General features: G+C 35.5%; 1 protein-coding gene across 2 annotated transcripts in view; it reads right to left on the bottom strand.

Moving 5' to 3' along the window:
* The window catches only part of SNX24 (sorting nexin 24), a 74,566-nt gene extending 48,549 nt beyond the window's left edge, over nucleotides 1-26,017 (bottom strand). Inside the window, exon 1 of one of the 2 annotated variants that reach the window (XM_032213363.1) lies at nucleotides 25,743-26,005. In XM_032213363.1, the coding sequence (XP_032069254.1) occupies nucleotides 25,743-25,802 (60 nt within the window). In that variant the 5' untranslated portion in view covers nucleotides 25,803-26,005. Of the gene's footprint in view, nucleotides 1-25,742 lie in introns of both variants that reach the window. The other variant, XM_032213364.1, reaches the window with a different exon arrangement.

Raw genomic sequence — 26,017 nt, forward strand, 5'->3', positions numbered from 1 at the left:
GACGCATGCGCACACTGCACATGTTCATGTGGTAGACGCCGGGCCCTGTTGCACCGTACTGGTTGCAATGGGATCCGGAACCCACCACTGACTCCTAGGTATCTCGAGTAGTGGTCTTGTGTAACACCTATATTCATCCACCTTTCCATGTGAGTTTAAGATAGAATTCTGGTTTTTAAATTTACTATTGGTCAATAATTCCAAATAATGATAAAATTGATACAAATAAAAGGCAACAGGAAACAAGGTTCAATAATTTTCTCTACATGTTCATCTACATGTTATTTCCCTAAAAATGTCTCTGCCTTAGCGACTGAAGTTTGAATCTTTCTGTTACCTGAAGATATTTCTCCAGTGACTTTAACAAAATAAAAAGTCTATGATTCCCTCCCACACCTTTTTTTGGCACTGAAAAGATTTTGACAAAATCCCTTAAAGCCTTTTCTACTTCTTTTTAAAAACAGAATAATCAAACAATTTAGAGAAGTCTCTTGATGTCCTAGACAAGAACTTTTTAAAAATCTGCATTCTTGAAAAATTTTTACATCTTGTAATTTATTGATAAAAGTTAAGGCATACAGACAAACATCTAACAAACAAGTAATATTTTACTGAACAAGTATTCAGTAAAAAGACTGGATTGTAGTAATGAAACTACTAGGTATGGTAGGTATGGATTATAATCCATTTGAATAGGAAAGACCATGCTTCCTTTGGGCTATGATGCCCAGAATGATTTCTACAGACTTGTATTATACACAATTTTCTGGCATTAGCTTTCTCTGAACAAAATTACTCCACTCAAGACAATAGGAATGCCTTTGAAAATTAACTAGAAATCAATGTTTTTGACTCACAATGCAGTCACCAGAATTCTGACCCATTCATAAATCAGACCAAACCTCTTCAGCTGCCAAGTTTTTTCCAAATTCAATTCACTTTTTAAAATCCTGAACAGTTTTGCTGGGGGGGGGGAGGGGGAATCTCACTGATTCATGTAAATCTGCCTGACATTTTTTCTCCTCTTTTTCCTCCACTCATTTGTTTCAGAAGAAATTAATAATTTAATAAAAGAATCTACTAGTGTTTTTAAGCTACTGCTCAAAGTACTGGTCCCTACTGATAGATATTAAAAAAGTAGTCATTATACTTTTCAAAGGATTCCATTCACTACCTAAAAAGTTGTAATTTAGTATCATAATTATAGTTGTACAAGTAGTTTTGTGTGTGTGTGTGTATTGTATATTATAGTTGCAACTATAGTTGCAAGTTTTAAAATATAAAAACAATACAGTACATACAGAAGCCCACAGTTTCTAGAAATCCAACTAATCTGCAATTCATTTCCCCCCCTAAAATAAGCATCAGTGAAATGTGATCCAAATGGTTATCTTGTATTTTTCTTAGAATAACAGAGTTGATTAATTATACATTAGCAATAAAAGATATAAATATGTATTGTTTTGGTTTGGAAAAGATGCAATACACTTCAGAACTTACAAGTTTTCAGAGGAATGAAAACTGATTCTTTCTGACAGTGTGAACTGGGCAAATAACAAACACTGCTTTGGGAACTGTCAGCACTAAATTCTGTATTTAGTAGAGAATGGGGATGTCTCAGTCTTAAGAAAGATTATTCAAATGCAGAATCTTTACTTTCTTGAATCCCTCACTGTGGTCCTCCCCTTTGTACTATTCTAATCATGGCAGTTTCACAATGACTGGCTGGGTTCACACATAGCACTTAACCTTGCTTTGCATAACTGTGGTTTAATAACTAAGCCACAATTAACAGAATTTATACATCAGGCTAAGTAAAATGCATGGTTTACAAATCACTATAACATACTGCATAGTACATAAAACATGCTAAGCCAAACGAACACTGCTCTGGTAGTGTGTTGTATAAACCTGTCTCAATTTTCATATTAAAAATTAAAATAAATTATATGACAAAAATAAAATAAATATCACCAAAACAGATTTTAAAAATGTGTCCGAAAACAAATGGAGGTTTTTACAGTTAAATGAGAAGAAAACATATCCTAGCAAGCCATATTACTGTACTACAGAAATACAATATGTTGTTGTTTTTTTAAAAAAAGGAGATAACTATACTATTTATGGAGCGCTGTACTCTTTGTACAAATATTGCGCAGTTCTTGCTGTGAGGTTTTTCAGAATATAACCACAAAACAGGCAATACACTTTTTGCAATAAATATTGCATAATGGGATTTTTTTTGTGATTCATGAATTTGAAGAACTTAAGTGCTAACATCTTGAATCATTATCAAGTCAATTTATAACTGAAGTATATCTAGAGAAAATCTCTAGACTATTTTTTTGTTTCTTAACAGTTACTAGAATTGTTTAATATCATATTCCCAAATGTTCTTCTTTTAAAAATGAATCTGGTTATGAATTTTGCAGTACAATTATCACTTGCTTGGGCTTTTCTCAGGTAATAACGATTTAGTGGGATGTTCACAGACTATAGGGCTCTTCTGTGTGGCAACAACAAATAATTTATACACAGCAGATGTCAACTGTCATCTCTGTCAATTGCACTGGTCTTCCTCTCCTTCCTTAGTCTGGGTGAGCTGTCAAGTTTCTAGTTTCTGATGTGTATTTACATCATTCAATGATAACTGACAGTAGTGAAAGGCCACAGAAAACTGCTTATTGATCAGAGCAAAACTAGTTGATGGAACAGATGATGTTGTATTACTGAATTGCAGCTACACTCAGGTGATGACATTTGGTTCCCCATATACAAGTGTTTAATAGCATACAACTTCATTATATCATGCCACTAGTGCTTAAAACATTGCCTAGATTTCCTGATTGCTTTGTCTATGTAGGATTGAGGACAATCTCTTTGTGCTGGTATCAATGTGCTACTAACTGCATTTGCTCATAAACCTTTGCAAATGGCTGGCTAACTTGCCAAGACGAATATATCAGACAGGTACTGACATTGCAATCGTGCCAAAGGCTTATTGAGCTGACCTTTTCCTCCCCCCATTTAAAAAAATGCTGGTAACTTACAATTTAGTGAGGCACAACCTCTCAGGAAGATACTTTTAAAAACTTTTCCACTGCTTAGTTAGTACATACATTGGTGTACCATTGTCGCCAGGCAGTAGCATCACTAGGCATGGAGCTAAGTCTCATAAGCTTTAGAAGCATCGCTATTAGCAGGAGAAAACAAGGAATAATATACTTTCAGACCTCACACAAAATGTAAAGATAATAAGTACTGTTATCTCCTAAGAAATTTTCACTTTCTGAACTGTGAAGAGACTGCAACTGCCAATAATGGTCATATTTACAGCAAAAAAGACAACATGACTAAATACGTAGATTTTATTAAAATTAATAACCTAATGAGACAAAGGCATTCAATACAAGTCTTGCCTCGCTGTATTACTAATTGGAATTAGGCACAAATAATAGTTTAAATAATTTACAACAGATAAATGCTTCTTAACGGCATCCCTTAAAATGTCTTTCTGCAGATAGCAAGCAGGGTTGGGCATTTTGATTTTTTTTTTAAAGTTACATACACACAGTGCAGTTTTTGTGTACATAAATTTTAATTTGCAGTGGTTAGGGCTCAAGTTTTGCCAATTATTTTTAAGCAGAAACCAAATTTTTGTATTGGATGAAGTCTTAGCCATAATTACTTTTGGGAAGATTTTTAGCAGATAAGCAAGTTTTCTCCTCTTTTGTAGGGATGCCACCTGGAAAAATATATAAGAGGAGTTGTATGCTGCAGATGTAAAGTGCATTTTCTCTTCCAGTCCCACCTGTCTCTTCATATGTTGTCATTTTCAGATTGTAAAGGAAATCTTCCATTGATATCTTGCAGTTTGTGGGATCCATTCATTTTCCACAAATAAGAATCAATGAAAGGTGATCCAAATGGCCATCTTGTATTTAAGACTATTCCCGGTTAATTATTAATCAGCAATAAATATTTATTGCTTTGGCTGACAAAAAATACAACACACTTCAAGATTTACAAGGTAAATCTTGGGTTTCAGAAGAGCAGAAACTGACTCTTTTTGACAGGAATACGTGAATTGGGCAAATAACTGAGACACTGCTCTAAGCATGCCTGTAGCACTACTATTACTTCTTGGGGGAATAAAATCAGTAACTGGAACAACTGAGTTTTTCTGAGATCCAAATGAGTGAAAATAATAGTATCATGTTTACTATTACAGCCATCAACAAAAATGTCCTATTATTAGTTACTTAATAGAAAAGTTAGTTTTGTGGCATTTGCAAATGAGCAAAAACAATAGTATATTTACTATTACACCCATCAACAAAAATGTAACTATTATTAGTTACTTAATACAGGAGTTAGTTTTGTGGAGTTTCATATATGGAAGAAGCCAGTGGATTTCCACACCTGTATGTGGGTGTGAAAAAGGCCTTCCAAGCTGGCATGGTACAACACTCCCATCTTTTGCTACTGTAGCAAAAGCTAATGAGGCAGGATATGGGGTTTTTGGGAACTATGGCACAAATGTGTCTTGGAAACCCCCCCCCCCCCCCGTTGCTGTACATTGTATTCACCAATGAACTTCACAGCAGCACTAAAATATTCTTATCAAGTGTAGGTGCCTAGACAAAAGTTTCTTGGCTTCAGTTTATATTGAGAGCCCAGGAAAGGATGACAAATGAAGAATTCTTTCCTTGGGATTCCTTTTCTGTCCCTAAACCAGCTTTCCTTGTCATTGGGGGCAGGTGAAGCGTGAAAGACAGCAGGGGAAGATGGGTCTTTTCAGCCATCTTTTTCTGCTGCAGAGCTGCTTCACCTAGCTCTCTTTCCCACTGCAAAATGACTGCTGTGGAGGCTGTACATTGCTCTCCTGACTAGTTGGAGGAGGGCAAGTCAGAGGTGGGTTCCTACCAGTTCGCACCAGTTCGGTACAACCGGTTCGTCAAATCTACCGAACCAGTTAGAAGAGGTTCCACCAGTGGACCCGGAAAGCAGGCCACACCTACAGAAGAGGTTCCAAAAATTTTTGAAACCCACCACTGACACACACACACACAGAGACTCACACAGAGAGAGAAAGAGAAAGGAAGAAAGGAAGAAAGAAAAAAAGAAAGAAAAAGTGTGAGAGAGATGAAAGAAAAAAAGGAAAAAGGGACAGAGAGACAAAAGGAAAGAGAGAGGGAGAGAGAGAAAGAGAGAACACATGGCCGGCAAGCCACTCCCACAAAGGAGGCCACACCCACAGAGTAGGTTTGAAAATTTTTTGAAACCCACCACTGGGGCACATTATAACTGCAGCAGAAGACTCTGCTCTATATATGCTACAGTCCCCCCAACAGAAGAGTAGTTAACTCCCCTCCTCCAAGGTTGGGCATTACAGCTAGGATGGGATATTTTAAACACAGGCCAAGGATCTCCCATGTTATGAAGATGACATGCATCCAGCAGACTTTTTAAAGGCTTCGGGACACATATTTTGAATGTCCTCCCAGTTAAGGTGCTGAACACCTAAGCTGTGGGGGAGAAGGAGAGCAATGGTGCTGTGGTGGGAAATATACTGCAGCAGCACCTCAAAGGACATGCTTTTCTTCCTCCTCTTCTGCCACAAAGGGTGGGGGGGAAGACTCTCATCTAGAATTGCTGTGGGCCATGGGTTAGAATCTATTTTGTCCCATCTCAGAACGAAATGAGTTTACAAAAACTAAGATTATGGGTAAAATTGCTGAGCATTATTTTGAGTAGGGTCTAAAGTTTTCGCCAATAGACCAATTGATGGGAAAAGAGGTGAGAATCTAATGCTTTGAAAATTAGTTATTTTAGTTTTAGAGCAAATAAAATTGATGTGTTTTTTTTTAAAAAGAAACTGCACATCTATATTTCAAAGGCCATTGCCTAAATGGAAATAAAATCACCATTCTAACTATGCTGTAATGGAAAAAAAATGCTCACAGTGAGTTATTCAAGTGGAATTGAAGTCTGCTTCCGCCTGCCTATACTCAGTAATTAATTCACTAATTAAATGATAGGCTACAACTACAGTTATTTGATTTTGCCCTCCTACCACATTTCAAGCTTGCCCTTAATTTTCTCATTATTTTTTCAAGAGTGTTGCCTCTAGGTTTGTGCATTTACCTTTTCAATAAACAAATCAAAAATTCAACTCTTCTAAAAATGCAGAATTGTTCTAGAGATCAGTCATGTTTTTGATAGTATTGTTGGGTCTATTGCCACAATGCCCTCTGGGTTGTATGAAGAAAAATGTTTTTTTTTAGCATTCTTAAAGTACTTTAAACTAATGCATGAAGTAAGCTCATTAGTAAGGCTTGATCATATAGATCAGGGAGAATGAGTGTTTATTTGAACATAAAGGTCTTCAAATGTGAGTTTCATCCTGTTGGAGGAAATGTCCTTTTGAGTTCAGTTCCAAATGGAAAAAAAGACACTGAAAACATGGAGGCTGCTTGGAAAGATGGTTTAATGGTGAACAGGATCACATGGCTTGAGCTCCTGCGTGACCCGACAAAACCGCGCTCGTCAAAATAGCGGCGACAAATAAGCGCTGACAAGTACGTGTCATTAGCGTGCCCACATTACCGTGTCGATATCAGCGCGATGACGAAAGCGCGAAGGAAGTGAAGCTTTTGAATTATTTTAACCACAAAATGTAAAATGAAGCTTTTTGTATTTTTTTGTATTATTTTGTATTGAAGCTTTTGAATGCTAGTAAAAGTTTATTTTGTGGCATCAAATGGAATAAAGATATTGATTACAGACAATAAAATGTAGTACTAAAAGTTTATTTTGTTGCATCAAATCAATCAGTTTTGTTGACTAGTTTTATTATTATTTATTATTTATTTATTATTATTTATTATTAAGTTTATTATGTCACTAAATAAGTTAGGTTTAGGGGTTAGGTTTAGGGTTTAGGACTAGTTTTATTATTTATTATTATTTATTTATTATTATTTATTATTAAGTTTATTATGTCACTAAATAAGTTAGGTTTAGGTTTAGGTTTAGGGTTAGGGTTAGGTTTACGGTTAGGTTTAGGGTTAGGGTTAGCTTTTGAATGCTAGTAAAAGTTTATTTTGTTGCATCAAATGGAATAAAGATATCAATTACAGACAGTAAAATGTAGTACTGATGTCGGCGCACTAGGGTCTCACTTTGCTGAGCGCTTAGGAAGGCGTGGATTTGCCCTCTGCAGTTATGTCGGTGTGGAAAAGGGCTTCGCGGTTTTGTCGGTAAACTGAGCTCCTGTACCAAAAAGGGGAATCACATGCTTCCAGAAGTTGGGGGAAAAAGAAAAGAGAGCGAGATGCTGAAAGTCCCTGGTTTTATGCCCTCTGTGGCCTTTGATCTACATCTTGTATTCTGATTGGTTGTCAGACTCCTATGGGGCCATGCAGGGAGGGGTAACTCTCTAGGCTGTGTTTTGAGTCCATTTTTGGTTGAGCATTGCTTCTTCCCAGGTGCCCTGTGGTGAGATGGGTAAAGGGCTAATACTATCATGCCTTAATCCCATCACCCTGGAGCTGAAGGGGGATATCTTTGTTATGTAGAATAGACTGATTCAGGCCTTTTAATGGCCCACTGAAAAAGGTAGGGGCTATTAAGAGTTTTTTCCTGCCTAAGAACATGTTTCTCCATTTCTTATCCATGGAAATATAATATTCTGCTTTTTCAATATTTCCCAGGATATTTTATTTTTCTAGGAGTGGGGTGGGTTTTAACTTCCTACAACCCAAAGTGAAAAAAGATCTACCTCCAATTTCACCATAGTGTTACTTTTAGTAACACTGGGGACAAACTGTGGTTGCCATTATCTTGAATAAGAAACCACTTATTTGAATGAAAATGTATCAAGTCCGTCAATGAACAATGCAAAAAAAAAAAATCAATGATTTCCCATCCTTGCTGCCATGATGTAGTGAAGTATACTAAATATGGATGGCTTTGAAAAGAGACTAAATCAATGAAAAGAAGGAAAAGCTAGCAGGGCTAATTCTGCCCTTTGAATTGGATGATAAAGTAGTTGCTTCCAACTCAAGCTCAACTTCCAATGATTCTCAGATTTCTTGGCAGTGTTACAAAGTAGCTTCCTTTTCCCCAGTACATTTTAACTCCCCTATTTAGTCAAGAACTGTGGCATTTCCAGTTGATCTCCCACCTAAGAACTAACCACAACTAATTCTGTTTAAATATTAAGATTGGCCAAGTTCAGCTAGGTGCTGCCCTCTGCTGAGGAATGATTGTATGCCAAAACTCAGTGTATGAGTTTTGAAAACTCAGTGTAGAGACAGGACAATTAGAAAAACTAGTTTGGTCTGAGAGAATGATTAGGCCTAATGATTTCAGTGGTTAAGGAAACACTTGAATCTGGATCTCTGCTGATTTAACCAGAAATAATTGGCTTTTAGAAGGAACAAAACAGCAAACTGTAGAGTTCTAGAATGATTAGCATGCCTTTTTTGGTTCTGATATTAAAAATATATATCACTAAGAAGTGGCCTATACATGAATCCATTTTATGCACAATTTGCTTCAATACTACTGCATGTAATTCAGCATGAATCCAAATATGAAGATTTTGGACCTGTTTTCATTCTGTAGTACACTGTCAGGGAGATTAATGCAACCATGTCAAGAAATGGAAGATCTAAATTTTTCAAGAGACTATAACAAAAGAAACTGTAGGGCCCTGGGGGAAAAGGGAGGGAAAAAAAGCTATGATTCAGCTAGAGTACTGAATATCTAGAATAAATGTAGATACCAATCACAGTGTCAAGAAGATACTGTTTATATAGTATAAGAAATCTGTAAACTAATGTCAAAAGATACTTGTTAACTAATGTCTAATGTCACTTGCAAAATGAGAATATTTTGTTGCACATACAAGAGTTACAATTATGTTCCTGTCAAAAATCTAAAATACTGTCAAAAAGTTAAAGTTCTTAGTATCTAGAATAAATGCAGATACCAAGCACAGTGTCAAGAAGAAGAATATAAGGGATTTGTTAACTAATTTCAAAAGATACTTGTTAACTAATATCTAAATTATTTGGAAAATGAGAATATTTTGTTGGACATACAACAGTTACAATTATGTTCCCATCAAAAATCTACCAATTATCATTGGAAAACTATTAAGAATGGCAGAAAAAAACTAACCTTTCAAAGTGAGAAGTACTAACACCAAAACAAACAGCTAAAATTACCTTCAATAGTTCCAAACATTTGGCCTTTGATTAAGCCATAGTTTATACTTTTATCTGTTGTACAATTTTCTTACTTTCTCATTATTTGTTAATGCTGCATCCTCTTGCTAGTATCGTTTTGCACACCCTTCATAGCTAAAATTATCTTGTCAACCTTTTATTTTTAAACATTCCCTTTTTTGTAAGAAAGTTATTATGGATGAGTCAGATAGTTGCATCGGATGTCAATAAGGTCATATGGGGAAAAAACCCTAAAATACATTAATTATTTTTTACTCCATTCATTTTGAAACAATGTGAGCATCTTTATCTTATTTATTAAAAATAATTTGGGATAATAAGTTGTTGTTGGTTTTTTTTTGAAAAAGTCATTCCTGGACATGCAAGTTTTAAAAGTTAATTTTAAAATGATATCACATATTAAATGCATAGAGTGACCCCTACTGTTATACACGTTGGATATCCAAGTAAAAGCAATGACAACCCAACCTGATAATCAATTCACTGTAGTGTAAAACTAATTAACCAAGTCAGTCTTAAAGTACATCTGTTAAGCTTTTGGGACAGGGGGAGAAGGGAATTGATAAGTAGAAATGTGAGCATTTGCAGTTCATAATGAAGTTGACCATAATTACCCAGTTCTTTCACTCTTAATTGCATAACTTTGAATAAGGAATCAAAATAATTGTTGGAACATAAATTATACAAAATTGTAGAATTAATTTTTCATTGCATTGCAGGATCATCAGTCAAATAATTGTAACAAAATATAAAATGACTAATAAATCATCCTTTAAAAATAATATTTTCCAAGAAATTAACATGTATAAAAGATGAAGGTTGTTGGGGAATTTCAAACAAATACATTACATTTAGATGAAATGTTTTTTCTTAAGTATATTTTTATATTTATTAGCGTTTTTGTTGGCACTGATTTTTATCATGATTCAGTCTTAACATTTAATAAGAAATTATATATTAACATAAAAACAGCTATATCCCCCAAACAAACGTAGTTGGAATATTATGTTTACCTAATACCAACCAGGATATATTACAACATCGATAAGTAGTTAATCCACTCCTGAAAGCAAAGATTGTATGACAGTTTCCAGAGAGCTGATCTTGCTAATTACTCTCAAAAGAGCTGAGACTTAGGGGACTATACACGGAAAGAGACTTACAAATTTAGAAAAGGAATAATCTTTCTAGGTAAGTTCTTCAATAAAAATGAAGTGCCGTTCCATATTGGCACACATAGCTTTTTTGAGGGAAAAATTTTAAACAATAATTTTGCTAGAAATAGAAGGATTTAGAGAGCAGTGATATTGATCATAAGGGAACAAATATGACTTTTTAAATATACATACAGTACATTGGATCATATAGGTTATTACAGTAGCATCATCAAAATTGCACTGTTCTGCAATAATGTTTCTAATATTTTTAGAGATGTACTACATTTTTACTGGAAGTTTAAATTGTATTTACACTGGTTATATTGATAATATCATATATGTATACATTATATCACACACACACATACACGTGTGTGTGTGTGTGTGTGTGTACGCATATTCAAAATCAGTGTAAACACAATTTAAACTTACTTATTCATTCCAGTAAATGTATTTGCAGTTGATAATTAAAATGATCAATCATTTTTAAGAGAAACCAACACTCATATTATTTATCACTAAATGGTAGATCCTCTGCTTGACTACAGTAATGAGTTTTACATGGAGCTGCCCTTGAAGATCTAATTAAAGTGCAATCAGTTGAGAATGTACTGGCATGGATACTTAGGGGCACATCATAATACAGTCACTTAACTACTTTGTGAGCAACACTCTCATCCTATAGGATTCTGGGTACAATTCATGATTCTTCTTATTAGCCATAAAGCCCTTTATAACACAGGAATGAGTAACCTGTTGGGCCATTTGTCTCCAGTTGTATCAGCTTGTCTCATTAGATATGGAAGAGTTACTACTGCGAACTGGGCAACTACATGAATACATATGGCAAATTGAATAGGAGATAATAGGTCATGTAAATTAATGGTATGAAACAAAAAGGAAATAGGAAAGAAACAAAAGGAAACAAAGCATATTCACTTTATATCAATACTATATTTTACTTCCTTACTTTTATTACTTTACCACATGTACTTTATTCGATTTCATATTCAGGTTTTTTTTATTGCTCTTCATATAAAAATCATGTAACAAAGAGGATAGAAATATGTCTTAATACACAGCCATTGTTTGCTATTTTTTGACAATAGTTATTCCTCACAACAGACTGCATACAACACCAGCATTTGCAATCTTAAAATTTCTTCATTTTTGAAATTTATTAAGTGTTCTATCAAGGTATACAAATTCAGCTACTTGCTCAATTTCTTTTTGGCTTTTACATAGAAGTATTCATTCAATTTTCTTTGCTAAACACTACTTCCTTTGTATTTGATATATTGATTTCCAGATTTATACTCATTAATGCATCATATGCTCTATATAACATTTACTGTCAAAATTTGGATTCTTAACACTACTGAACATGCCTAACACATTCAGAACTTTTTATCACCCTTTTATTCTTCATCAATTCTCTCCTTTCTTCATTGTAAATACATAAATCAATTATAACAATAAATCTATTTTGCCATACTTGGGTATAACATATTAAACTCATTTATTCAAAAACAAACATTTCTTTGGTGTGTTTGGTGACTTTTCACCAGATAATATCATTCTTATTCATACTTAGGTCTCTGAATAGCCCCAAACATTTTGTTGTACTCTCTCATATTATTCCCACTAATACAAATTTGTCACGAACAAAATAGTTTTATTTATTTATCTCATTATATGGCCACTGATTCCACAGAAAGCAAGTCTAGGTGGTGTACCACCATTAATGAAAAAGCAAATATATAAAACTTTCATTATAACAATAAAAAGTCTTTATCTAAAACAAAACATCATAAAAATTTAAAATATGCCAGGACACAAAAGGAATAAAAAGAAAAACCACACTGCAGTCATCTAAGAATGTTTCTAGGTCCCTGAGATCCCTAGGTGATGTAGCCAGATCTTAAGGAATGATATATATTTCTCCTGACATGCATTTTGGCTTTCTGATAAATAATTAACCTACATCTTCACTTCCCAACATGCATTTATCAGCTTCATTTTATAAGATGAGACAACTTTCATTCAGGATTTATTACCAACTTTCCCTTTCTTTTAGTTTTACAAACATTTAACAAATCTATCCCACCTCATTTAATTTATCTAATGTTCTTTACTATTTATTTCTCTTGCCCCGCAAGTCATACATTTTAATATGCTGTAGTCATCACCAGATGACTGATCTCTGCCGCCCATTAAGACTTTGGTCAATGAGGCTTTCACATAAGCCTTTTTAACAAGACAAAGCTGTAGCTAGTCTACAGCTAAGCTGTAGACTAGCTTACATCTTCAGTCATCACCATGCAACATTTAGTATTCTGTTAAAGATAAAAAATGGTCTTATCAGTCTTGGGAGATTTTGGCAAGTAGGCCACAAATACAATCAAAACCCAAAACCCTTAAGCAAGGGAATAAATTAAAATATCCAAGTTAGAGATTACCTTGCAAGCTCTATCATCACCAACATCCCATTGACTTGGAGACAGATCTTGTACAGTATACTGACATCACTTGGGATACAATTATTTCAATTATCTCAGAATGATGGTTGAAGAACTATCAGGTTTGCAACATTTTGGAGCTCTAGGCATCCCAGTCTAAGAAGACTCTAAACTTGCACAATTTCAGCAAGTTTTCATTTTGTAGCATTGGTTTCATGTCTTGGGATCTGGCGGCATTGTGTTCATATATGTATATTGTATTGTTAACTCTTGACCAAGATCTTAAAAGTGTACGGGTTTGAATTTCTATGCAGAAAATCACATATGTAATGCTGAATTAACTGGTCATTTTTAAAAATTCTGATAGAAGTCTCATCTTTTGAGTGCTACATGGCATGCAAATATAACATGGAGCCTTCTGCAAACCCAAGAGTCCTGTAGATACAGCAATATGTTAAGGAATAATGGGGGAAGGTTATTTTAGAAGCTGAATTATCCCTTTAATTTCTTAAAAGTTCAATATATTTCTTGCATTTCCCATGCAAAATCTTAAAAATAAAAAAATAAAATTATCCCTAAATTATGTCCGAATGCAACATTTTCTTATATGAAGAAAAGTCTACACTACTCTGAATTTATCTGTGTGCATGTTTGTATAGGAAAAATACTTTAAAGAAAATATATTCCAAAGTAAAAAGTTCCAAAGTCCAGTAAAAAGGATTTAGTAATCATTTTGTGCAAAGTCCAAGGAGATTAAATATTAAAAGAAAGGGTTTTTTTAAAAAAAGAAAAATACAATTAATATATTAAAATCCACATGAATTCAATATTCAATGATTAGTTGCTTCCCCAAAAACTCATTAACACATCCCTAAAACACTTCTTGATAAATCAACAGTAATTCAAAATAGGATGAGTTTTCTGCTCTGACAGCTTTTATCTATAATTTTGAATGTTTCTTAGATGAAATAGCAAACATTAACACCTTTATGGTAATCGATTAATGTCAGCAGAATTTTAGAGAGCTATGCTGCAGGCTCTAATATCACAGAAGTAATCAATTAAGGGAGTCAGTTAAAAATGATGCAAAGATCAGAGATGTCAACAGTAAAACAATCTCATTTTATGGTGTCAAAAGCAGAGTAAAATATGGCATTTATTTCATAACATAACTGAATTATTTTGCTATTTTGCACACCCACTTTTCTAGACAGTAACATCTATTTACCAACTATTAAATTACTGATTACATAAAATACTTGTTTTCAAAGATTTTTAAATGACAGTGGGATATCTTCTGTAATAAGATCTTAAATATATATATTGGTCAAGATGTCTGAAAACCTTTTGATCTATTCAGTTAATAGTAATAGCAGAATTCTATACATTTCAAGAGAAAATTTACATTGAGGTGTATGGAACTTCTTTTATATAACTGTATTTAGGAAAACAAGCAGACTTTTCAAGATCACAATGAAGACAGTTAATCAGAAAAAAAATGAAATGTAAGTAAACTCATGTGATCCTAACTAGCGTTTCCCCTTTTAATAAGTAAAAATTATGTCATATTCATGCAGAAAATGCAAAACTATTTAAAAGAAATGCTGAATTTCAGAAATGGGAATAATGAAATTTCTCAAGATTCGTCATAGCTGACATTGCATTTGTCAATACAAGTTTTTAGCAAAAATACAATGGTTTCATTTCCTTCACAATTATTTAAATAAGTGCCACTAACATGAGGCCTCTGTTACACAACACAGTAAGAGGCACCAAGTAAAGCAAGCTATATGCATTCTTTACTCCCAGAAGCAAACCATCAGAACCTATTAAAATTACCTCAAACTGATAGTACTAGAGACATGACAAATCACAGGCCAAGAGTCAGATACCAAAGAATGTGTATCAGAGCTTAGGGGCCAGGCCGATTTGCAAGCAAATGATATTGTGTAGAGTTGGCATGCTCAGTGCATGACAAACTGATGCAATTTCAGCACTGTCGAAGAAATGGGGTGAGATTTCTGAGATGCTGGCCAGGCTTAGCTTAGAGAATTGTGCAGAGTTCCCAGATTTGAATCACTTGGGGCCTGAAAGGGCGTCCTTTGACAAGCCACAAATAATTACACTGCACTCTTTCCATTGTACCCTATTATTTTGTCCTTCTTATCTCTAGACTTTGAACACTTGTGAACAAGCAAGGTCGCCTCTTATTTTGACCATAGGATAGCAAAACATTGTTCTTTTCTGATATGATAAATAAAACGAAGGCCAAGAGACTGGCCATTTTTATCAGATCTATTTTCTACTTCTATAAGCAAAAGTAACTGGTGACCTGGGAAGAAGAGCTGAGACTACAAATATTCATGGAAGTGGGTTCATGAGCTCTTCACTTAAGAGGGTTATTCAGCTATCTAGTAAAACGGAAGAGGGGGGGATGTGAGATTTTAGAAACAGGGCATTGAGTTCACAGCCCACAACAGATAAAGCTATCCGGAGATTATTTTAGTAGAATTCTCTTTTTAAACCAGCCAGTTTCGACAACTCAGATTACAAGTAATTCAAAAAGGTTGAGAATCTTGCTGTCAGTTTTTTTTTTTAGGAAACCAGTAATCTGTCTACTGAACATTGTGAAACATTTCCAGTAACAAACAGTGATTTCCAAAGGCAAGGTACACCATACTGAAATTATTAACACATAATTTAAAGCAAGTTTCTGATAATTCCTGCAGTTCAGAGTAATAGGAAAAGTCAAAGCAAACTCAATAACCTTATTTTTTCCTGTTTTCAAATAGAAACTGTATTTTTTCTCCTCTTTTTGCTTTACAATCTATTACTGATTTACTCCCAGCACTTTACGGCTATGTTAAGATTATAACTCTGAGAATCATGGGAACTGTAATATCAATGCAACCAGAACAAAAGATAATGAAAGGTTGGTTTGTTCTTTTGTCCACAACCAACTAGTAAGCAAATTAACTGTTTCAATGAACTCTTAAGATTCGATGACACATTTTATATAAAACATTTCTTATTCTATTTTACGTTTGCTGATAATTTTTTGGGGTCCCACTAAATAGACCAACTTTACTTACAATGCATTCAGTCTATATAAAGAAGATTATTCTTTTAATATTTTAAACCTAAACCTAAATTTTGAAAGATTTGGTTTATTATAAAATACAAGTCTTTATTCATATCAAGGCAAATGTATGTACTGATGTACTGATATGCAAGGGTGCACAATATGTGAAGTCTAATGCTATTTAATTCTAGCTTACATATTCACAACTGGATTCTTTTCCCACTTCTGTAAATGGAACTGCTTCACTATTAGCTTATGAGCAGTTAGCTGAATGAATGTAAAACTAACAATGATGAGTTTATTTTGTTTGTTTGCTCCCCCCCCCATTCTTGAGCATTATCTCTGTTGGGTCAGTTTAAAAGATAAGTGTGGTATTTAGATTGCATGATTAATCACACCTTAGTTTTGAGGCCAAATTCCAAAGAACTGAAGAAGTAGTGTACCCTGAAATATTTTTTTTGTTTTGCAAATAGTTTTGAAAGCATCCGTATATTGCTTGATCATGGAAAATTAAGCTATATAATTTATTTACACTTCATCATTATCTGTCTTCATGACTCAAGTTTCAATTTCCACTGAGATTCATTTATACACAGAAGCACTATTTTGCATCTAAGTTTTGGAATTATTATGTTTTATAAAATTATTGTTCCTTAAAGTCAAGAGGAAAACACTGTATAAAAAATAACACACACACACAAATCTAAGTAATGTGAAAAATTAATCTAATGCATTTGTTACAGAGACTAGATAATATAAATCAATATACTATTAACAGAATTAGCATTCTGGATCAAAAACTTAGGAAAAACAAATGTGATCTTATATACATTAAATCTTTTTAAGACCTTCATTAGAAAGCACAGATAGTTAAGGATGTCCTAATGAAATTAACTTTAAAGAGGAGGAATTGCTACAGAGGTTTATACCACCAATGTGTACAAAATTTTCACCATTTATAATTAGTTTGAATTCAGGCAGCATCTAAATTGAATTGAATTAAATAACAGGAGCATCCTTTCCAGGCAAGGAAATAATCACTCATCTATTGTTTTTGAATTCGCTACCATGAATATATTAAATACATTAGTGATTCTAACAGATAGTTTTGTGTAGCTTTAACATGAATTTATTATAAATGAAATTCCAGCCCAATGTTTTCAATTAAATATTCTGCTGCTAAATGGAGTTGATGTTTTTCCAGGATTAGAAAAATCTCCTGCTTGTCCTTGTAACTAAAAAAATAAATTTAAAATTCAGGATAATTTTTTCCAGTTTATTATCTCTGATACTTTCTCTTGAAACATGCCAAAGCAAATTTAAAAGCTAGGGCAAGTTGCTAATTTTTTTGATTTAATGTTCCTTCAATAATAATTGGAATTCACCATTGTATAGTACTAAAAAGAATGTTAGCTTCACTGTAGCAAATGAGGCAGATGGAATGAGATAGCAGCCTGAGGTTCATTAACGCTTCTGCAGCTTGCAGTTTATTTCTCTAACATACAGGCAATCCTCAACTTATGACCATAACTGAGCCTGAATTACAGGTGTTGCAGTCCTAGGTCAAATCATCAGCAGGTCCAATTTATTTTACCTTTTTTATGGTGGTTGTTAAGGGAACACCATGGTTAAGCAAATCAATCCTCACCCTTAGTTGTTGTTTTTTGTTTTTGTTTTGCCAAACTGGAAGTAAATGTTGGAAAGAGGCAAAATGTGTCACAAATCATAGTCATGTGATTGCAGAATGCTGCAAATGGCCATAAAGATGAGTTGGTTGCCAAGTACCCAAAATACAATGTGCATGAATATATGACCACTATAGTGCACGAGGGTCAGTCATAACTTCAAATGACCATTATGACCCATCATAAGTTGAGGACTTGAGACACTTGATTTTGAAAATACTTTGGACAGAGAGCACATAAGTCCGTCATGGCAAACCTATGCCATAGGTGGCACAAGGAGCCATATTTGGTGGCATGCCAGCCGTCAACTGATTTTTCGCCTTTCCAGAAGGTTAGGGGAGGCCATTGGTTTCCCTTCCCAGCCTTCAGAAAAGTCTCTGAAGGCTGGAAAGGGTGAAAAATGGCCCCAACAGGTCAGCCAGAAGTTTGTTCCTGAAGTTCCAGTTGGGCTGTTGGGGCTGTTTTGCACTCTCCCCAAACTTCAGGAAAGTCTTTGGAGGCTGAGGAGAGCAAAAATAACCTCTCCCAGCCCCTGGAGGCCCTCCAGAAGCCTGAAATGGATCATTCACACTGGCCTTTGGGGCTGTTTTTCATCCTCCTCAGCCTCTGGAGGCTTTCCTGAAGCCTGGGAAGGGCAAAAAACAGCCCCAACAGCCTAATCAGAAGTTCAGAAATTATCCGCTTCCAGCTTCCAGAGGGCCTTTGGGGGATGGTGTTTTTGCCTTCCCCAGGCTTCAGGAAAGCCCCCTGGAGCCTGGGGTCTTACATATATGCACAGGGGGGTCACATGTGCATGCACAGGTGGGCAAGGAGGATAGAGTGGCCATGCATGCTTGTGCGCAATTTTGGCATGCCGTAAGAAAAGGGTTAATCATCACTGCCAATTACCTCCCAAAGGCCCATTAGATCCCACAGATTAGGCCTCCTCCGGGTTCCATCTACTGGCCAATGTCACCTGGCTACTACCCGGGGGAGGGCCTTTTCTGTGGCTGCTCTGGCCCTTTGGAACGAACTCCCCGCAGAGATTCGGACCCTCACCTCTCCAGCCCTTCCGTAAAGTCGTTAAAACCTGGCTGTGCTGGCAGGCCTGGGGTTGATGAGTTCCCTTCCCCTCTCGAATTGTGTGACTGTTGATTGTCTTTTAAATTCCCTTGTACCTTCTTTGTTGTATTTCCTATGTGTTTACCTCCCCCCCCACTTGGGTTTGTTAGCCACCCTGAGTCCATCAGGGAATAGGGTGGCATATAAATAAAATAAACCTTCAAACCTTCACTGACCTAAGTGATGCTAATTGAATAAACCAAGAGAGGCAGGTCTTCAGAACTGTAGCAAAAACAGCAAACTTATGCCTTTCACTGAGGACCTACACTAGCCAGAAAGAAGGCTGTGCAAATATCTACAGACCTCTCGCATCCTGGACATAAACTGTTTCAACTTCTACCCTCAAAACGATGCTATAGGGCACTGCATACTGGAACAACTAGACAAAAGGACAGTCCCTTCCCCCCATGCCATCACTATGCTAAACAACTAATTCCCACAACACTGTCAAACTATCTGGACAGGCAGTATTACCATCATTGTTCTCATCTTCCCTATTACCTATCTCCTTATGTTCTTAGGACTATAACTTTGTTGCTTGCATCTTACAATTTATATTGTTTACTTAATATCCCAATATGATTTCTTTAGTATCCCACAATTATCCATGACTATAACTAAGTGTTGATTTAATGTTTTATGATGAATGCGTTTTTACGATTATGATAACAATCTATATACAACATATTGTTGTATGTACACTGAGAGTTTATGCACTAGAGACAAATTCCTTAGATGTCTAATCACACTTGGCCAATAATGAATTCTAATTCTTTGCTACCTTGTGCTATCTCAGTGACAGCAAGAGAGGCAGTTTAGTCATTATTGGTCCAAATGAAGCCTATCAAATAAATGTTCTCTGATTCGTTATGAAGGGTTTTCACAGCTTTCCAGTTCAGATTTGGACAAAACTTTCCTTTCATATAAAAAGAATAAATGGTAATATAAATGGAAGCTATGTTCTTATGTAGAAACTGATTGATTTTACTGGTCCACCAATTTCTTTTAATACTGTGATTCATATCATTTCTCCACTGATTTGAACATGGGACTGAAACACCACTAATTCTGTTGATTTCATTTGTTAGCAACAGACCACAGTTTTGCTAACTCTGTTCATGTTCTTATTCTGACAATACACAGAATAAAAAACCATTTTATTCAGAAATAAGTGGTAAAAACAGGAAGCTTACAGAACTATGAGTAATATGAGAAGCATTAATGCCTTTGCTATGCATCTTTACAACAAGGATTGACCTTTGGGCTATCTAGTCTCTTTCTTGACCCATACAGTACTGACACTGCTTTTGTCTGGTTCACAAGTATTATTTTGATGATAATTGCTTGTTCGTCCCTAAAAGATATGGAGACTTTGGAAAGAGTCTCCTATGAAAGAAGGAATTGGTCTAAATGACCTCCAAGGTCCCTTACAACTCTGTCACTGTTATAATTATGGTTACTTTTAAGAAGCTTCTAAGTATTTTAATATAAAAACTTAAACATAACTGTTACTATTGGGAAAATATGCTATAAACATATTGTAAAATAATGTGCTGGAAAAGAAATATCAACCAATCAATCATTGTTTGAAATGTTCATGAATATATTATGATGCAAATAGGTAGTATAACATGTAAATAGATACCAAGAGTTACAAGTAAGAAATAATAGCATCTAACACTATTAGAAGATACTTGGATACTATGTAAAGCACCTATTGGTTACATAGCTAAAGTAATATCATTAGCACTAAAATTGATATATTGTGATCCCAAACACCATTAAAAGTAGATTCTACTCATCTTAATGTATTTCTCAAGAACCTAAGAAAACTCATTTGAATGCAGAAAGAAAGAAGAAACCAAGTCAGCTGGAGTGAAATTTGTTACATGTTATGAAAACAATTTTCTTAATCAATATATACTTACAGCTATCTTATTGATTATTTCACCACATAATCAAGCTCCTTATTTTAAGATTATGAATGGAATGATGAGGAGACATTGGATTTCATTTTTCTCCAGTTTGAAGCCCCATTGCAGCATATGAATATTTTTCTGCATGACTTTTAAACTGTGCTTTTAAATAATACTTTTATTACCAAAACAGCTAAACAGGAATAACTAATGTTTTATACTGGAAATTTTATTTACTGACAGCTGCATATTTTTAAGAAATTACATATGTCAACTATATGGGAAGGTCCAACCTTTAAAATAAGCTGTATCTGTGCAGTGTGAATACCTACTGCAGAATTCAAAGCAAATATTGAATTTTTTCCAGCCTCCCAAATAGACCTTCATTTTGGGACAGGGAAACCAGTCAATTCTCTCTCTCCCTCCCTCCCTCTTGGTGTGTTCATCCACATTCACTCTACTTTCATTCATTTTTCTAAGGGGATATGTTTTCCTTAGTACAGCCTAAAAAACCTGCATATAAGCACTGCTGGATTATTGTGTACTTGAAACAAACATTTATTCTTTTAAACAACAACATATATTTCAGTTATATTTAGAGCAGTTTTAATAATTGGTATTAATAATTGTAGTCTTCAAGGGATAGAATTTAAGTAGTTTTGCTAACTAAAAATTTTAAAATAAGCGAAATATGTAGTGATTTGTCTTTTTCTACCAATATCAAACCTGTATTTTTTATACCCTATCTGTTCTACGTATTGCTTCATTCACAGAAGAACTTAATGAACTAGACCAAGTATTTCAAAATTAAAAGAAGAGAAAGATAATAATTTATATTATGTAGCACTTCTATATTGATAATGCAGAGGAGTGCCACAAAAGAAAAAAAGCACATTCCAAATACTTTTGAAGATATTTTGTTATTAATCTGTATACGAGGTTCCATTAGACAGTAAGAATTACACTTACTTTATAATTAAGTATAATTAACTTATCTTTATGAGACAAGAGTAGGCATAAGGATGGGTAAAATTATCTTTCTAAAAAGTGTTTTAAGAAAACATTACATGAAGGCAATTAAAAGCTAACAGGATAGGGGGGGGATTTAATTAAGAACACTCTAAGCCTGTCAGTCAAATATGCCCTTTGCACTTTGATCTACTTAAACACATGTCACCTTGACCTATAACATACCAATAAATGTTTATGATCAATATGAATCAAGCACAAATTAATTTATTCAGGTGGTTTGCTCATACTGGAATCAACCTTAGAAATCTAACTAGTATTTGCTCTTCTGTCATTGGCAAAAGAATCATACTTAAATGATAACAAGTGCTCATGGGTGTCATTTTAAAGTTAAATTGTTCCCCAAGGACATGTTCACAAAATGTCTACATTTAAAGGTTATTCACTACCAAATCATGAACAACTGTTGCATTTTAAGCAGAGAAATCAATAGTTTGGAGATCCACTCATCAATTTAAAGTGTTTGTAAAAAGTTTAAATGTTGACTAGTATGAATTGAAGAAAATATATCACTGAGCAATCTTTCCACATACAATAGATATTTAATTTCCTTAGAAAGTTTGAATAGAGTCCCACTACCAAAAGAAAAGGCACCAAAATCACTTCTCAATAAAGTTATATTGCTGTAATGATACTGAAAATGCCCAGAATATACATATTTTGCATACTGTTTTAAAATTTTGGTTTAAATCTCATTATCAAACAATGATATACTGATACATAAAGTATAGTATGAATTGGATGAAGCCTTAAAAAGGCATCAGGCTAACCAGCAATCAGGAGTCTTTAAGTTCTAGTTCTGCCTTAGAAATGCAAGACAATTGGGTGACTTTGGGCCAGTCACTCTGTCAGTCCAACTCACCTCACAGGTTTGTTGTGGGAAAGTTAGGAGGAGTACTAGAACTACTACTAATAGATATGTTTCCCACCTTGAATTATTTATAAAAACAAAGGTGGGATAAAAAATAACTCCACTAACAAAAATAATGAGATGAATGCATGTTATTAAATTTGGAAAACATGTAACTGTGATTTTCCTGTAAAGTTAGTTTCTACACTAGGGAATCAGCCAATAGTTCTGACAAGTCCTCTATTTGGGAACTCAAACTTACCACTCCCAGAAATGTTAATGTCTTGTAACAAAGAAAAGGCTAGTTAATGTTATTTTATTTTAATGAAAATTTATGTCATCCTTCTATCACAAAGATTAACAACTGAAACTAATGCAACATTAAAAATACGTAGGAAAAAAGTGCAGTAAGATTTTCTTACAGTATAAAGCAGACAAATACTGAGGAAATTATCAAATGAAATTTACACTTATGTGAGAATCAAATGTTTTCCTAAATAATAGGGCTACTAAGTCTATGACCTGAGATGGTAGTCAAAAAGTACCAAAAACTCTGGCTTTTCCATGCCATTTGTGGTTTTCTAGCCCAGATCTGGTAGTCTTATAAATAGGAAATTCTTAACTAATTGATGAAAAACTACTGGAAAAAGTGCAGGTGTGGTCCTGAGACTTCCTGATGCAGAGGTCCAGAGTTAAATGTAGCCACTGAGTACCTCTTTCTATTGTCTTCATCAATCATGCCTCTGCCAAGAGAACAGATGTTTCATCAGATTTTAGGGTAGAGAATGCTGTAATAAATAAATGTTAGGGAACATAATATGAAAAGATCTCAAGCTATTCTAGAAGTAAAGTATTCAAGGTAACTAGAGGTAGTCCTCAACTTATGATCACAATTGAGCACAACATTTCTGTTGCTAAGTGAAACATTTGTTAAGTGAATTTTGCCCCATTTTATGACCTGTCTTGCCACAGATGTTAAGTGAATCAATGCAGTTGTTACGTTAAGTGAATTTGGCTTCCCCATTGACTTTGCTTGTCAGAAGGTTGCAAAAACTGATCACTTGACCCAGGGACACTGAAACTGTCAGAAATCTGAATCAGTTATCAAATGTTCTAATTTTGATCATGTGACCATGGGGGTGCTGCAACGGTTTTAAGTGTGAAAAACGGTCATTCACTTTTTTCAGTGCCACTGTACCTTTGAACTGTCACTAAATGAACTGTGGTAAGTCAAGGATTATCTGTACTGTAATTTTGAACCGTGTCCTAAGTCAGGCAAAGCCAACTAGAGCAGGAGCCACAGTAATCAGTGGAGTTGTACATTATGGCTCCATCTCAAACATTTGCCACTCAGTATTCTTGTAGACCAGTGATGGCTAACCTTTTCCAGACCGAGTGCCCAAAGCGCATGTGCATATGTGTGAATGTGTGCCTCCCAAATCCCCAAAATGCAATGCATGTGTGGCACCCATGCATGCACCCCACGCATGCATGCATGGCCTCCACATGCGTTCCCCCCACGTATGTGTGGCAGAGACCTGAACACCAGCTGGCTGGCAGGAAATGCATGTGCATGCGCAGCAGAGCTGAACTGGGGCGATGGCTCACCTGTCCACAGAGAGGTTTGCCATCACGGTTATAGACCAACTATATTTTCAAAATAGAATGTGTGTTGCACCAATCCAGTTTAACTTAACTAAAGCAGAGGCAGGCCTAATTAATGGCTTTATTCTATATATCACTGCCTTAAATCTGGTAAAGGCACTCCAAACTTCAGACAAGCCTCCAAATGCAAAGCAGAATCTAGAAGTATCCAAAAGGAAATTTGATTTTTTTGAGATTAAGCACCCCATCCAAACTGATTCGTTCCTACAGCAGGCTCCTCATAAGCAACACCTCTATCTTGTTTGAATATATATATATATATAATTTAATTCATATTCTTTATGAATGTGTGAGATCCTCCCCACCCACCCCATTTAAAGTCAGATTCAACAGCTTGTCTCTAGCATCAGCTCACATATTGCAGAGAGAAGTGAAGGATGGAAGTTAATTCTAGTTTTGGTTAATTAGGGATAGTAAAACAGTTTCCATATTTAACTCAAGACTTGTGAGGAAACACACAGCAGAAGTGATATTTGTTAGCTGGACATTTGACAGGAACATTTAATAATTAGGCTACAGATTAAGTAACCCTAAATGTTTTACTCTGACAAAATATAAACACTGCTTCTTCACTTAAGAGAAAGAGCTACAACTTTAAAACAGACACATGGACTCCACTGTGTGGAGCAAGGGCCAAAAATACCAGGGCATACTTCAAGTAGTACACTTTGGAGGATTCCAGACAAGGGAAAAAGCATTTTTTTTCCCCTAAATGCAGTTTGTATCTGCTTTGGTATCCGCTGCCTTTCTGTTGCGTTATGTATCTCTAAGAAACATTTGACACATGTTCCAAGATAAATTGTCCTAAGCCGGAATTTTTTAATCAATAAAATTTGATCCAAATCTTCCATCATAGCCTACTTAGAATGCCCTCAAGTCTTCAGCTAGCTAGGTAGCAATGATATAGAATGACAAGTTCAAACGGTAACCCAACCATTCACTAGCTTTACACTATAATCAAAATATGTTTATGAATGAAGTCGAATATACGTGTCCCAAGATAATGTTGCTGGATTCAATGTGGGTCGGTCACCGGGACTACAGGTTTTATTTTACGAGCTTTCGGACTGGTGCTGGAGCCCATTCTCAGAGAACTTCTGTCTAGCAGTACTGTCTAGCAGTACTTTGGACTATTTTGTCTGTGTTGTGTGGCTTTGCAGTTGGCGAACACACAATCAGGCACCATATGAACACCACACACAAAATAGTTCAAAGCGCACACTCTGCTAGAGAAAAGTTCCCTGAGGATGGGCTCCAGCACGAATCCCAAAGCGGGCGGGAGTAAGCCTCTGGTCCCGGTGACCGACCCCGATTGGATCCCGCAAAATAAATTTAGCACTAAAATCATTCGCCGCCTTGTCGGCGATCTGGCTGCTAGCCCAACGCACCAGCCTTACAAATCCCTTCTATTCAGGAGCACTGCCTGCGCGCGCTTCTCCGGGAGAAGGCAAGCAAACGCCCGGCCCCCGAGCTGTACCATCCCATCCTCTGCAGGGGGAAGAGGGGGAGTCATTAGCGCCTTCGCCTTGGCCACCACTCACCGTGTAGCCCCTTTCCAATTCGCTCTCCTCATAGCGGAACGAAGGAATAAAAACCTCCATGGTATGGCTGGTGCGCGAGCGCAGCCCCTGGACGGATTCTCCACGGTGGGTGGGTGGGGGAGGGGCATTCGTGGAAAGGATAGGCAAGGGGAGGGAGGGGGGACTCTACGTCCCCCGGGCAGCGCAAAGCCTGGCGGAAGGAGCCGTGGGGCCAGTGAAAATCACATGACTGGCAAGGGCAACCTTTTTTTCTATCTCTATGGGAACAGCAGTCT

Source organism: Thamnophis elegans, chromosome 3 (assembly GCF_009769535.1).
Source record: "Thamnophis elegans isolate rThaEle1 chromosome 3, rThaEle1.pri, whole genome shotgun sequence".
Lineage (NCBI taxonomy): Eukaryota > Metazoa > Chordata > Lepidosauria > Squamata > Colubridae > Thamnophis > Thamnophis elegans.